Genomic DNA, 14851 nt, shown 5'->3' with positions numbered 1-14851 from the left:
ATCAATTAACCTGGCCAATAATTTCAAAATGACCAAATATCGGTTAATCAATGAACCTGGCCAATAATTTCAAAATGACCAAATATCGGTTAATCAATGAACCTGGCCAATAATCTCAAAATGATCAAATATCGGTTAATCAATGAACCTGGCCAATAATTTCAAAATGACCAAATATCGGTTAATCAATGAACCTGGCCAATAATCTCAAAATGATCAAATATCGGTTAATCAATGAACCTGGCCAATAATTTCAAAATGACCAAATATTGGTTAATCAATTAACCTGGCCAATAATTTCAAAATGACCAAATATCGGTTAATCAATGAACCTGGCCAATAATCTCAAAATGACCAAATATCGGTTAATCAATGAACCTGGCCAATAATCTCAAAATGATCAAATATCGGTTAATCAATGAACCTGGCCAATAATCTCAAAATGACCAAATATCGGTTAATCAATGAACCTGGCCAATAATCTCAAAATGACCAATAATCTCAAAATGACCAAATATCGGTTAATCAATGAACCTAGCAAATAATCTCAAAATGACCAAATATCGGTTAATCAATGAACTTGGCCAATAATCTCAAAATGATCAAATATCGGTTAATCAATGAACCTGGTAAATAATCTCAAAATTAACAAATATCGGTTAATCAATGAATTTGGCCAATAATCTCAAAATGACCAAATATCGGTTAATCAATGAACCTGCCCAATAATCTCAAAATGACCAAATATCGGTTAATCAATGAACCTGGCCAATAATCTCAAAATGACCAAATATCGGTTAATCAATGAACCTGTTCAATAATCTCAAAATGACCAAATATCGGTTAATCAATGAACCTGTTCAATAATCTCAAAATGACCAAATATCGGTAAATAAATGAACCTGGTCAACAATCTCAAAATGATCAAATATCGGTTAATCAATGAACCTGCCCAATAATCTCAAAATGACCAAATATCGGTTAATCAATGAACCTGGCCAATAATCTCAAAATGACCAAATATCGGTTAATCAATGAACCTGGCCAATAATCTCAAAATGACCAAATATCGGTTAATCAATGAACCTGTTCAATAATCTCAAAATGACCAAATATCGGTTAATCAATGAACCTGTTCAATAATCTCAAAATGACCAAATATCGGTTAATCAATGAACCTGTTCAATAATCTCAAAATGACCAAATATCGGTTAATCAATGAACCTGTTCAATAATCTCAAAATTACCAAATATCGGTAAATAAATGAACCTGGCCAATAATCTCAAAATAGCCAAAATTCTGTCAATTAATTGGACTATCTGATACTTTCAAAGTTGTCAAATATCACTCAATTAATCGGCCAGTCTGATAATCATAAAATGGACAAATATAAATTAATTGGCCTGGTTGATTATCTCAAAATGACCAAGTATCGGTTGAATAACGAACTTGGATGATAATCTCAAAATGGCCAAAAACATGTAAATTCCTTTGACTATCTGATAATGTGAAAATAGATAGATATCGTTTGTGTAATTGGCTTGGCTGATGATCTTAAATTGGCCAAAAATTGGTTGATTAATCGACCCAGAAGGTAATCTGAAAATTGCCAAATATCTGTAACTTAATTTTATTTTTGATACTCTCAAAATGACCAAATATCGTTCAATTAATCTGCCTGTCACAAAATCTCAAAATGGCCAAATATTAATTAATTGGCCTGATGCATAACTCAAAATGACCAAATATCGGTTTTATATATTGGTTGATAAATGAACCTGGCTGATTATCTCAAAATGGCCAAAAATCTGTCTTTAAATTGGACTATTTTATAATCTGACAATGGACAGATATTTGTCGTTTAATCAGCTTGACCAATGATCTTAAAATGCCCAAAAATTAGTTGATTATTCGTCCTGGTAGATAATTTAATAATTACCAAATTTTTGGTCAATTAATCTGACTATCTGATACTCTTAAAACAGCCCAAAAATGTTCAACTAATTGTCCTGGCCGATATATTAGTCTATAACTGATCATGACACATTGCAGACAAGGCTTGTTCAGAAAGTGACAATGAGGCCATTTCTCCACTCACTTGTAACGCAGTTTCTCCTCCCTGTCAGTAGGGGGCTCGTGAGTGATGAGGTTGAGGAGCTCCAGCATGCTGCTGTCCCGTGTGAGGAAGAGGAGGAGGCGCTGATTCTGAGCCTTACATTCCTGCAGCACGTCCTCCTCATCCAGAAGCTCCTGCAGGGTCAAGTCCTCCTTCTCCAAGAGCTTTTCAACCTGAGAGGAGTTGTGCAGGTCAAACGTCCAGAACATGACTGCAGCCTACAGAGCAAAGAGAATGCCTGAGAGAGAATGGGGAGAGAGATAGATTTTATTTCTGCCTTTTTACTTTTCCCATATATTCCATTCCATTTCCTAGATTTCCTTATTTACCTCACCTTATTTATTTTGTGTATTTCAATACTATAAGTAGCTTACTGTATATGCTTTCATATTATAAATAAACAGCAAGCTGACTTTTCAAAAGGTTTGCCTGCTGCTGGCTGACTCCGCACTCTTGAAGGCTGGATGGCAGAAAAAGTTATAAACTATGGAAGTAGTCCAGAAGTGCCACAATACATTATGCACCAGATGAGAGCATAAATAATGCACAGTCAAATGAAGACCTCCAGTAACAATAAAATGCAACCAGGGTATCATATGCCGCAATTAAAGCTTTAGTTACAGTGATGTTGGGAAACTAAAGAATCAATCGTGTCTGTCAAATAAAGACTGTATTAGCTGATCTAAAGTTTTTTACCTTCAGGTAGGACTATTCTTATATATGTACATCATACTGAATCCTACATTGGTTAAGGATAAGTGTACAATACATTGATCATGGTAATAATAATTCTGGTTTTGTTTACAATTGAGTTTTAGAGGTGCTAAATTTGTTTCTTACACCAACCTATTGGTTCGCTTCAGAAGACATTAACTGATCGACTGGAGTTGTGTGGATTACTTTTATGCTGCCTAAATATGACTTTTGGACCGTCAAACAGCCAGCAGCCTGATGGCACATGTTTACTTGCATTGTATGGACAAACAGAGCTGAAATGTGCTTATAAAAATCTTCACTTCAGTTCTGCTGAAGAAGGAAAGTCATACACATCTGGGATGGCATGAGGGTAAGTAAATCATGAGAGAATTTTCATTTTTGGGTGAATTAGCCCTTTAAGTACATAATTAAAGACACCTAATATCTTAAAATTGGGTCCTTTTTTTATTTTTTTACATTTAATGACAACTAAGCACATCTCACACTCCCTTCTTATTTGATTTTGGGGTGAAATAGGATCTGGCCATTTCTTCGTTTAGCTATTGTCACTGTCATGTCATGTACCCTAAAGAGGGCAGTCTTTTGCAGTTACCTTCAGTCAGAGGGTGTGTTTCCTTAGATGGGATGCAGAGACCTGTTAAAACACATTGGTTTGCAAGACTGAGACCTCAGTGGTCAGATAGTCCAGCCGTCCATTAGCACGGGCTGCCTCACATTACAACACAGACACCTAAAGAGAAAAAGATCAAGAAAAGAAACCCAGTGAAGCAACAAAAGGAAACCAGGAGCACTTTTGAAATAAGCCACATCATGGTTCTGTGATACCACTACTCAGAATACAGAATAAAACCTTGTTTGAACATCATGAAGGTTCTTTTTTTAGTCTTGAAATGAGATTATTCATCGTCTGCAGACAAGGCCGTAACCAGGGTTTGAAAATTAGTGAGGTCCACGGTGAGGTGTCATGACTTTTACCAAAATGACACCTACAAACGCAACACATTCTATACATAAAAATTAAAGGACAGAAACCAATAATGAAATTATTCTTTTTATCGCAAATGCTGTTAACAATATTAATACTGAATTTTTGTCACATAGAAATGCAATAACAGTGCAACAGCCAGTGTATTCTACTTTGAAGTTTCCATTCCGGGTCGGAAATTCTGTTTGTGTTTTGGCCTGTGTGATCCCGCCCACTGCCCATTTCCCAATAGTATTTCAACACCACCGGGTTGCCAGATTTGAACAACTTTGCAGGCAAACAACACTGCGTGCTGCATCATGGAAGCCAGCAAACGAACTGGATCAGAGATAACAGATTCCACCCGACCTAAAAATCCTCGCCATCCGTCGAAAAACCACCATGACCAGAGGCGTAGTAAAACAAGGATAAATATTGGAGATGCCTTTGGAAGATGGTGTCAGCTTAAAGCACAGAAATCCTTTAAAACGGATGCTGAGTTGGCTAATTTGAGTGTCAACATTCTGGCAACCCACATGAGCTTCGAGTCTGGGGCGGGGCAGACAACTCTCCAATATTTTGAATTTGGACTGCAGTACCCATTTCAAATGCTTGCTGTCAATCTTACATATAGCACCTTTAAAGGTGCACTCAGTAATTTGTACTCCTAAAGAAATAAATTATAATTTTGAAACATATGTATAACGTCATGAGCACTCACATGAGATGAGGACTCTAGTCATATCAGTGACCTTATAAAAGCTGATTTATTCTACATGGGGCAGGGGCACCCTCATGGGGGCTGCCATGTTAGAATCACATGACCAGCTAAATACTACTCGCTTAATCTCAGTAACCATCTTGTTATTGGACACTCTCACTCTTGGATTAAATTAACCATGGTTGAATGTGAATAGTGAATTTCTACAATGAAAACTATTGATTTGAATGCTGCTGCATCTACACCACTAGGTGTCACTGTAAGTCCAAGATGACACGAGCAGAAAGTTATTGAATTCACCTTTTTTTAATTAAAGTTCATTAGAACTGAACATATTTACAAAGGAGCAAAAGTCATAACTTCATCCTTAATTCATGAGTGTCCAGGCTTTAAAGCTTTTTTGTTAAATTCTGCTTTGTAGTTGCCTTTATGACAATTTACCATTGTTCGTGCATATATTTTTGTAGGCTAATAATATTAACATTTATTATAAATATATACACTATTTCTGGCTAAATACCATAGTCACTACTACAGTTAATGTTACTACAGTAACTGTCAGGTATATTTCTATAAGTGTACTAATTTGTGGAATGAAAAGCATGTAATTACCGTTGTGAATGGAACAATGTTTTCCTGTTTACCTCGTCACTGTAGTTTATATGACGGGCTGTGTAATCTTGTTTCAACTAGCTTCAGCACAGAGCCTTTAAGTGTCTCATATCAGATGGGTGTATAACAGAGAATTCTGTGTCAAATTCAAATGGGTCACACGCGACTCGCACTGTGTTAACCTCGGGACAGCACGCCGCAAGGGCAGAGCAGGTTCATCAGATTAGTAAGACCGGTCCCACTTTTACTCTGCCCAGCAAATGCGCTGCACAGCTTCAGGTAGCGCCATTTCGTCACACTCTTGTAGTATTTGTGGACACTAAAGAATCCAGCCAACTGTCTAAACTAAATTATACATGCATGCAGACACTCGAAGGAGTTTTCAAATGCTTCTTTTTTTTTTACTCAGTTGTACATAGCATCAAAATGTATTTCTGAATGTCCAGACCTCGGTGACCTCATAGCTGGTTACGGCCATGTCTGCAGAGGATATGAGGTCAGCCATCAGACTAAACTACATTAAGCAGACCAGTAGTACACCACTTCTATTAAAACACAAAAAGCACAATCGCACATATCAGAAAAAGGCTAGTGTTTTATATATTTAGTATAGAAATGTCCACAACTATTTAAAATATTAAGTTCTATAACTTTTCCAAGCCAGGGAATCACAATTTTATCACAATTCCCTGGTATTTCTAGGATTTTAATGACTCCCCGACAGCACACGCACATCACCCAGAAATCAATTTGATGTGTGTGTTTACATCTTATTATACATCACTTATTTTTTAGGTTGTTCACTCATCTGCAGTATGTCTATAAGACAATGCATGTCAATAAGTATGTCTTGGATGTAAATAAGACATTCAGCAGATGTCTTTAATACGTTTATGATTTAGAATGTTTGTTTGTAAACCTGATTTTTTTTAAGATGCTTATCAGATGTTTACTAAAATACTCTTAGACATTCAGAGATGTACATGTGTTATTTAGGTCTGTGGGAAATCTGTATATACAGTTCATACATACTGTAAATACATACAGACAGATTTAACCCCCAGATGACCTAGTGTAGCAGAATTGCAACGTTTGCTTGAAGCAATTAAATAATATAAAATCTTCATTAAAAATGGGTAAAAATACCCCTGGAGTTCGCTAGTTCGCTAGTTTGAATGCCAGGGTGTGCTGAGTGACTCCAGCCAGGTCTCCTAAGCAACCAAATTGGCCCGGTTGCTAGGGAGGGTAGAGTCACATGGGGTAACCTCCTCGTGGTTGCTATAATGTAGTTTGTTCTTGGTGGGGCGCGCGGTGAGTTGAGCGTGGTTGCCGCGGTGGATGGCGTGATGCCTCCACATGCGGTATGTCTCCTTGGCAACGCGCTCAACAAGCCACGTGATAAGATGCGCGGGTTGACGATCTCAGACGTGGAGGCAACTGAGATTCCTCCTCCACCTCCCAGATTGAGGTGAGTCACTACGCCACCACGAGGACTTAAAAGCGCATTGGGCTTTCCAAATTGGGTGAAAAAAAAAAAAAAAAAAAAAAAAAGGGTAAAAATTTCACCAGCTGACACTCAGAACTGCATTTTTGCGGGGAAAAATGTATATTAACTGTCAGAGCTTGCTAAAGTCACACAAAGAGGAAAAAAGGTAGTTGACACGATTGCGAACACTTATGGAAGAAATTTATTTACCAAGTATTTGCCAACATGTTTACTGATGTACTGATGTTTACATTTGCCGCAAATATTAATGCCAATGCAACGCTGAGCATATTGTAAGTGGTCAAGCTTTTTCTATATTCACACAATTATTCAGTTAATCATATAAACTATTTCAAATGATTTTCAGCTGTTGTTAATAAATCTTTCTTTTATGGTATTCGTGGTACATAATGATACTACATTACATAAAGATGGGTATTGTTTTTATTATTTTGATTATACCAGCAAATTTATCATCAATATCATTAGTAATAATCCTTATTACTGTAGGTTTAAATAGTCAGTTTTTCATATACTTTTGTGGGTTGAATTACACTGTGAATTCAGAACTTCCCCTTACAGTCTAAAAAACAGAATAAAATATGCATAATTATTATTATTTTTTAATTCATCAATAGTGCAGTTCAGACATGACGTCAATTTGCAGGCGAACCTAGAGGGCTTATTCACCATGGGTTCCCTCTGGAATTCCCTATGGGGTTTTTTAATGGGGGGTTTTCAACTTATGAGTAAAATAAGATCTGTGTTAGCCTTAACTTGAAGATATTTGGAAGTTTTTTTCAACAAAAATTACACAGTCATACCTCAAATGCAAATTTTAAAATCGCTGTGTTTTTAAAAACAAAATGTACAGGACGTTGCTAATAAGTTGCTGAATAAGGACTACAAATACCACAAGCATGTGAGTGAACGTGCCTGACGAAATGGAAAATCATTGTAGTCTTTATCTAGCAACTTGTTAGCAACATATTTTATATATATTTTTTTTTTTTTTTTTAACATGGTGGCTTCAAAATTCAAATTTGGGGGATATGACTGTGTGTAGTTTATCTTTTAGAAAAAAAAGGTCCAAGTATCTTCAAGTGACGTTTACCACAGACTTGGGCTGCACAATTACGTGAAATAAAATCAAAATCGCGATATGACCTTCTGCACAAAAGGCTGCGATCTCTGATTGCACGAGTATAACCTATTATTTCTATATGATGTGTGCATTTACATCTGGAAGACATAGATGGAAGATGGCTTGGATGTCAATAAGACATTCAGCAGATGTCTTTGAGACATTTATGATTTAGAATGTTTGTAAATCTGATCTTTTTAAGATGTTTAGCAGATGATAATTAGATTGTGATGCTTTCTGGATGAAAATATCTAAAACAGATGTATGGGAAATCCTTTCATAATTCATACGACTTCATTAGTTAAATACATATCTTCAGAAGCGATACGATAAGTGTGGGTGAGAAACAAATATTTAAGTCCTTTTTTACTATGGATTTAACCACTGGATTCGTTTGGATTACTTTTATGCTGCCTTTATGTGATTTTTGGAACTTCGAATTTCTGGCCACCATTCACTTTCATTGAATGGATCAACAGAGCTGAAATATTCTTCTCAAAATCTTTAGCAGAAGAAAAAAAGTCATACACATCTAGAATGGCATGAGGGTGAGTAAATTTAGTGAATTTTAATTTTTGGGTGAACTATCCCTTTGAGCAGCAACACAAAGTTCCCAGAAAACGTCTCGGTTACGTATGTAACCTCGGTTCCCAGAGATGAAGGGAACGTCACTAAGCTGACGCTATGGGGAGTGTCCTTCTACACGACCTAGTTGAAACCCTTCTTCAATAATGCCAGGATTGGCTATGGTGTTTAAGCCCCGCCCTTTTAGGTGCGAAGCTGTCTGGTATAAAAGCGGGCACGCAAACACCATTCCTCAGAATTTTCTGACTGAGGGACAAAGAGCGCATCGCTCGCACCTCAAAAAACCCTGAGTCCGTAGTGCGGACAGCTTATGCAATGTCTCGTTCCCTTCATCTAAGGAAACCGATGTTACCGAGACGTTCCCTTACGATTCATTACACTTAACATTGCGTCACTAAGCTGATGCTATGGGGAACCAACGTATTTGTGTAGTGCTCGCACAAGGCATAACAAATGCAAGGACTTTCCTCATCTGAATTAAATGGAGGAGGGAAAAGGCTTGAAGGTGAACCACCTGCGCTCTGAAGGGTGTGGTTAGAACCTTAGGCACATAGCCTTTTCTGGGTTTGACAGTGGCTTTTGAAAGATCTGGACCAAACTCCAGACATGAATTGTCAATTGACAGTGCTCGCAAATCACCGACCCGTTTTACTGAGGCCAGAGCCAGCAGCAATGTGGTCTTAATAGAAAACACACACAATTCACGAGTCCAGAGGCTAAAAGGGGAGCACCACGAGCGCTATTAGAACCAAAGCTAGGTCCCAAGTCGTAACTGTAGCCGACCAAGGGGGATTTAGCCGCCTCGCTCCCCTAAGAAACTTTATGATTCAGGTGTGTGATACGCAGCTATAGTCACCACATAAACTTTGAGCGTTGAGCGAGTGAGCCCTGCGTCCAATCGCTCTTGAAGAAATGTAAGAATTTCAGGTATGGGGCAGTTCACTGGGTCTTTGCTGTTTCAAAAGCACCAATTAGTGAACACATTCAATTTCAATGCAATTTCCGTTCAGGGGCCACACATGCAGGTTCCTCAGCTTGGAATGCGGATGCCAAATTGTGCCCTGCGCTTGAGAGAGGAGATCTCTCCTCAGCAGTATTTCCCATGGAGAGTCCAAAATCTCTATAATTTCTGGAAACTAGGACTGACTGGGCCACTTCGGCTCAACCAATAGAATAGTTTCCTTGTCCTCTCTGACTTTGCATATGACAGAGTGAAGGAGGCACACTGGGAGAAAATGCGTATTTGCATTTTGCAGGCCATTTGTGGGCCATTGCGTCCACTCCTAGCAGAACTTGGGACTTGGAGTACCAGAGGGAACAGTGGGCATTCTCTGTGGAGGCAAATAAATCAATCTCCGCCTCGCAGAATATTTCCCAAATCCTCAGGACAGTTTGAGGATGAAGTCTCCATTCGCCTGACATCACTCCTTGGCATTACAAAAGGTCCGCGCCGTAATTCAGACAGCCTGGGACATACAGTATGTCACCCGCAGGGAGAGGAGATGATGCTCGCTCTACAGAAGGAGATGACGCGTCAGTCTCATCATTGGAAGGGAATGAATTCTGCCTTGGAGGTTTATATATGCCATGTCTGTCGTGTTGTCAGAGCGAATCAGAAGATGATAATTCGCTATGATAATAAAACAACCGGCAGCTCCAGGCGGTTGATGTGCCAATGCCCTCTTCACACCTTTCCAGGTGTTGAAAGCCTGGCATCCGTCGCACACCGCCCTTGGTGCCAAGCATGTCATGGCACATGGCACTTGAGCCAGCACTGAAGAGGTCTCATGTGTAAGAGACCTAATGAAATGACGGAGGATGCTGCCTCCATAAGTCCCAATGCTTTTTGAAACAGCTTCAGTGGAAGTTTCCTCCCCAGTTCGAACTGAGACAAACACTGTAGAATGGCCTGAACGCACTCACTCGTGAGATGCGTGTGCTCGCTCACGGAGTCGAGACAGACTCCCAAAAAGGACATTTGCTGGCTGGGGGAGAGTGTGCTCTTCGCCCAGTTGACATTGAGGCCCAAGCTTTTTAGATGTTGGAGCAATAGATCCCGGTGCTGGCATAATAGTGCCTCTGATTGGGCTAGTAATAGCCAATCATCGACGTAGCTCACAATGCGCACGCCGCTCAGTCACAGATCCACATCGATGCACTTTGTGAATGTGCGAGGAGCGAGGGACAATCCGAAGGGCAGGACTTTGAATTGATACGCAGTTCCCTCGAACACGAATCTCAAAAAACATCCTGTGATGTTGTACAATTTGAACGTGAAAGTACACATCTTTCAGTGTGGGCGGACGTGCGATAAGATTAGTTTCTGAGTAATCGTTTTGAACGGGCGCTTCGCAAGTGCGCTATTCAAATGTCTCAGATCTAAAACTGGCTAAGAAAATAGCGTCTGTAAAACCCTGTATGGGCTTGACCATTTGGAACAACCTCTATCGCATTCTTTGTGAGAAGATTGTGTATTTCAGCTCGTAACACAGATGTATCTTTGGATGGGACCATGGAAGTACGCTGTTGAAACGGGGCGGCCGACAAGCAATTCGGATCGTATAATCATGTTTGATCTTTTTTAGCACCCAGTCGGAAATGCCCGTAAGGGACAGAGGGCAGTTTGGTTTGTTCATTGTATGATATAATGCTCTGCTCACCATTGAGAAGCGGTTGTGCATAATGTGTGGGCTCTGAAGTGGAAAAGAGCTCTTTACTGAAAAGTGTGAAAATGAGCGCTGTACTCTTTCTGCATTCTTTCTTGTATGTGACTGAATGTGAGACACAGAAACAACATTTTGGACACCATTTTTAACAAAAATATTCCTTTCCCGACAATCAGCAGTGGGGAAGAGGGGAACAGCATTATGTCTCCAATCGAGCCTTCTTCGGGACGGGTACGGAAGGAACAGTGAGCTCTGCATTCCGCTTCCCTTGGCGCTGAGGCGGCTGCCTTCGTTTGGGTCACAGCTTGCGTGGCTGTACCGGCTGCGGTTTTTGGAGGCACTGAGGCAGCAGGTGTGGGGTTTTTAGCCGGGCACTGGCCCAAGACAGAGCGGAAGCGAGCCGGTTGTGATGAAGTACTGCTCCATTTTGGCATAAAATGCCTCATACCCTTTGAGTGTTGCTGAGTCATGACGTAGCACTCAGCAAATTTATCCACAGAGCTGTTGAAAAGGCAGGAGCTTCAAATAGAGCAGATTTTTCTGCATCATGCATTTCTGTGAGGGTCGGCCAGATGTGACCACCAGGTTGCCCACTGACTTGCCAATGGCCTGTGCAGTGACTTTTGTGGCTCGCAGCGCTGAGTCCTTAGTGGTGCAGAGCTCTTTGAACGTCTCTGGATCGTAGCCTTGCTCGTCCATTTGCTTGATGAGCTTAGCTTGGAAAACTTGGAGTACCGCCATTGCATGGAGTGCTGAACCAACTTGGCCTGCTGCGGAGTATGCTTTTCCAGCCAGTGTGGACGTCAACCGACAAGGCTTGGATGGATAAACGGGGCGTGATTTCCACGCCCTGCTACCGCCTCTTCCACAGGGGGTCATTGGGCATAACCTTTGTTTTCCCCGTGCTCCATTTTAGTGAGGAGAGTGGAATCTCTGTGCAAGCGAGCTGAATAGGGTACGGCAGGATTTTGTCAGTCCATTATGAACTTCCGGGAAGAATGGGGCAGATCTGCAGAATGCGGTCGCTTGATGACATCTGGAATGCAAGAACCATTCATCAAGGCAAGATTTTTCACATTTCCCTGGAGGAGACCACTCAAGACCAAGCTCTTCGACTGCCCTTGAAAGGACGCGAAGCATCTCCTTGTCAGTGGCGCGTGCACACTCCTAGACGCAATACATGGAGATTGAGGGGCTGGATGAACACCTCAAGTTCATCCTGTTCAACCTCGCGGCCCCGCCGTGCCTCCTCGTGTGATCCCTCTGGAATGGCGCGGGAGGCTGAATTTTCCCTCAGAACGTGGGCGATTTGTGAGCGAAGCGTCTTGAGACTCATGCCCTCATAGGGCAGTCTGTCTCCATGCGAGCTGTCTCTGCGTGGGCGTGGCCCAGACAGCGAATGCAGCTCTCATGCTGATCTGACAGTGTCCCTCGCATAAGGAACACTTACGGAATGGCATCTTTAAAAAGACGCGAACACGTAAGCAGCTCTTTCAGGTATATATATATACACACTATATTACAATAGCTTATAAGGATACAAAACTCCTGCCGAAGTGCTGTGGGGAATCAGGATGCTGAAGCAGCCCTGTTCACCAGCGAAGCGTCAAGCGGCGAGGCAAAGTAAACGTTCACCGGAAGACTGCAGGGGAGCAGAGAGTCTTCTCGTTGCCATGAAGATCCCGCCCGCTGACTCGTGTATGCCGACGACGAAGTAGTAGGGGGCTTCTAGACGAGAGATGAATCGCTGTCTTGAAGGAAAAAAATGCCGAGGAATGATGTTTGCGCGGCCACTTTTAAACCGGACAGCTTCGCGCCTAAAAGGGCGGGGCTTAAACACCATAGCCAATCCTGCCGTTATTGTAGAAGGGTTTCAACTAGGTCGTGTAGAACGACACTCCCCATTAGCCTCAGCTTAGTGACGCAATGTTAAGTGTACTGAATTGTAAGGGAAACTAAAACTGCCCAATATTGAAAGTTGGTGTACACAATCATCATTTTCATACATAAGGAATATATGTAAATAAAAATGTTGGCGTATCAGCAAATACTGAAATACTAAAAAACTGAAATCATGTTTGTTGTTGAAACCGGGAATGCTGCAGAGAGACCAACATGTGTATCATGCCGTAGCTAGTGGGGTGAAAGGTGGTACTGATTCTAGGGGCCCAAAGGTATAGGGGGCCCCAAAGCATATTCTAAACTGTATTTTTTAATAGGAAAGAGGCCTAGAGCAATATACAGTCAGGGTGCCCAGATTACCTTGCTATGGCCATGTGTGTATGATACAATCAGACAGTCCACGCAAATAAACACACACTCAAATCACACCCACGTTAGGTGTGTGACAGGTCAGGGGGCATTCAAGGACAACTGTTATTCTTCCCATATTATTTTTCCACTCAAATATATCTCTTTAATATTAAAGAAGCTAAATAAAATCTCTCTTTTTATATCGATGTCAGACACAAAAGCCTTGCTCAATGTCACTGTCAGTGATATACCAATCAGAGCGCAGAGACGAGACGCGAACCACCAATGGGAACGCTGAAAATGTGCACGTCCGATGCACAGTATTATAAATGCCTCCACTGACAAAAGCCTTAAAATCGCAATACGCTCATTTCCATTAACAAAAGTGCACGTGCTCAGAAGTCCAAGAACGCATTTCGCGGGACTATTACCACATGCAGACAGATCTCTAAATTCATTTATGTATTTAAGAATATAGAAAGACTGAAATATCACCATACCTTTCAAGGTGAAAGTCATTTCTGTTTAATATTATCATTGCATATTTACACACCACCCATATTATACTGTCACATGAGTCCATATGCAGGCCATAGTCATGTAAATGCCCAGAAACTGTTAGTGTGTACACATAAATTGCTGTAAACTCACCAGTAACACTTTCTCCCTTGTCAGACCTGCCCTGTATGGTGTCAGAGGGATCTGCTGTTTAATGTGCGATGCATCGTCCTGCATCCATAGATCCCAGTCCCCCAGCCCGTGTCCTCCTCTCTCCTTCAGCAGCCCTGCTCCAGCCCAGCCCCAGTCCCCTTCAGATCTTTCAACTGTGAGTAGAAAAAGACTTTGACATCATTTCTCAAGTCAAAATGGCCGAACTGGAGATGTGGACGCGCATGCTGAGTTGCGTGAACGCGCATGGGCGATCATTTCGGATCTATCATGTTTATGGATTAGTTGGAAAATTTGCTCGAATTCATGAATGAGGAATAAACTGTGTACGAGATTACCTAACTATCACTGTTTGAGTGAGTTGGCTTTATCAGTTAACCTCTATTTATGTTTTTCTTTTGTTTTATCGGTCTTATGAAGTCTATTTTTACTTTAAAAATCCTTTAAAAATATATATACATCCCTATATTGACATATAATTAACATTACTTATAAAATGTATGTTCAAGTACAACATAATTTAAGTTTAACCCCACAAACTTATTGTTAATAAGTAAATTATCACAACTATTAATATAATTGTGTTGTTGATAAATACAAATCAATGTAAACAACAATAAAGAAACATATATTATATATATATTCTTTATTCTTGTTTACATTGATTTGTATTTATTAGCATTATTTATATATAATTTTATTTATACTTTTTTATTTATATACAGTCTTGGGTGTAATCAGATTACAAAGTAATTAGCTACTTTTAGGCACAAAAAGTAGTGTAATTCATTACATTTAAAATTCTTGTAATCAGATTACAGTTACTGACTTTCAATAAAAGTAATTACTTTTAAGAACATTACTTGGTTTACATTTTTTTCAAAAACATATTGATGTGTAATACAGTTCAAATGTGA

At 40.2% G+C, this 14851-nt stretch overlaps 1 protein-coding gene across 2 annotated transcripts in view; it reads right to left on the bottom strand.

Moving 5' to 3' along the window:
• LOC127456437 (serine/threonine-protein phosphatase 6 regulatory subunit 2-like) overlaps positions 1-14145 on the bottom strand; it is a 31622-nt gene extending 17477 nt beyond the window's left edge. For both annotated transcript variants that reach the window (XM_051724939.1, XM_051724940.1), the window contains exons 1-3: positions 13917-14145; positions 3427-3564; positions 2100-2355 (exon numbers count right to left, since the gene is read on the bottom strand). In XM_051724939.1, coding sequence (XP_051580899.1) covers positions 2100-2326 — 227 coding nt within the window. In that variant the 5' untranslated portion in view covers positions 2327-2355; positions 3427-3564; positions 13917-14145. The remainder of the gene's footprint in view (positions 1-2099; positions 2356-3426; positions 3565-13916) is intronic.
• Positions 14146-14851: the final 706 nt, after the last annotated feature.

The sequence above is a fragment of the Myxocyprinus asiaticus genome, chromosome 18 (assembly GCF_019703515.2).
Source record: "Myxocyprinus asiaticus isolate MX2 ecotype Aquarium Trade chromosome 18, UBuf_Myxa_2, whole genome shotgun sequence".
NCBI lineage: Eukaryota > Metazoa > Chordata > Actinopteri > Cypriniformes > Catostomidae > Myxocyprinus > Myxocyprinus asiaticus.
This window is presented reverse-complemented; position numbering and strand designations above follow the sequence as displayed.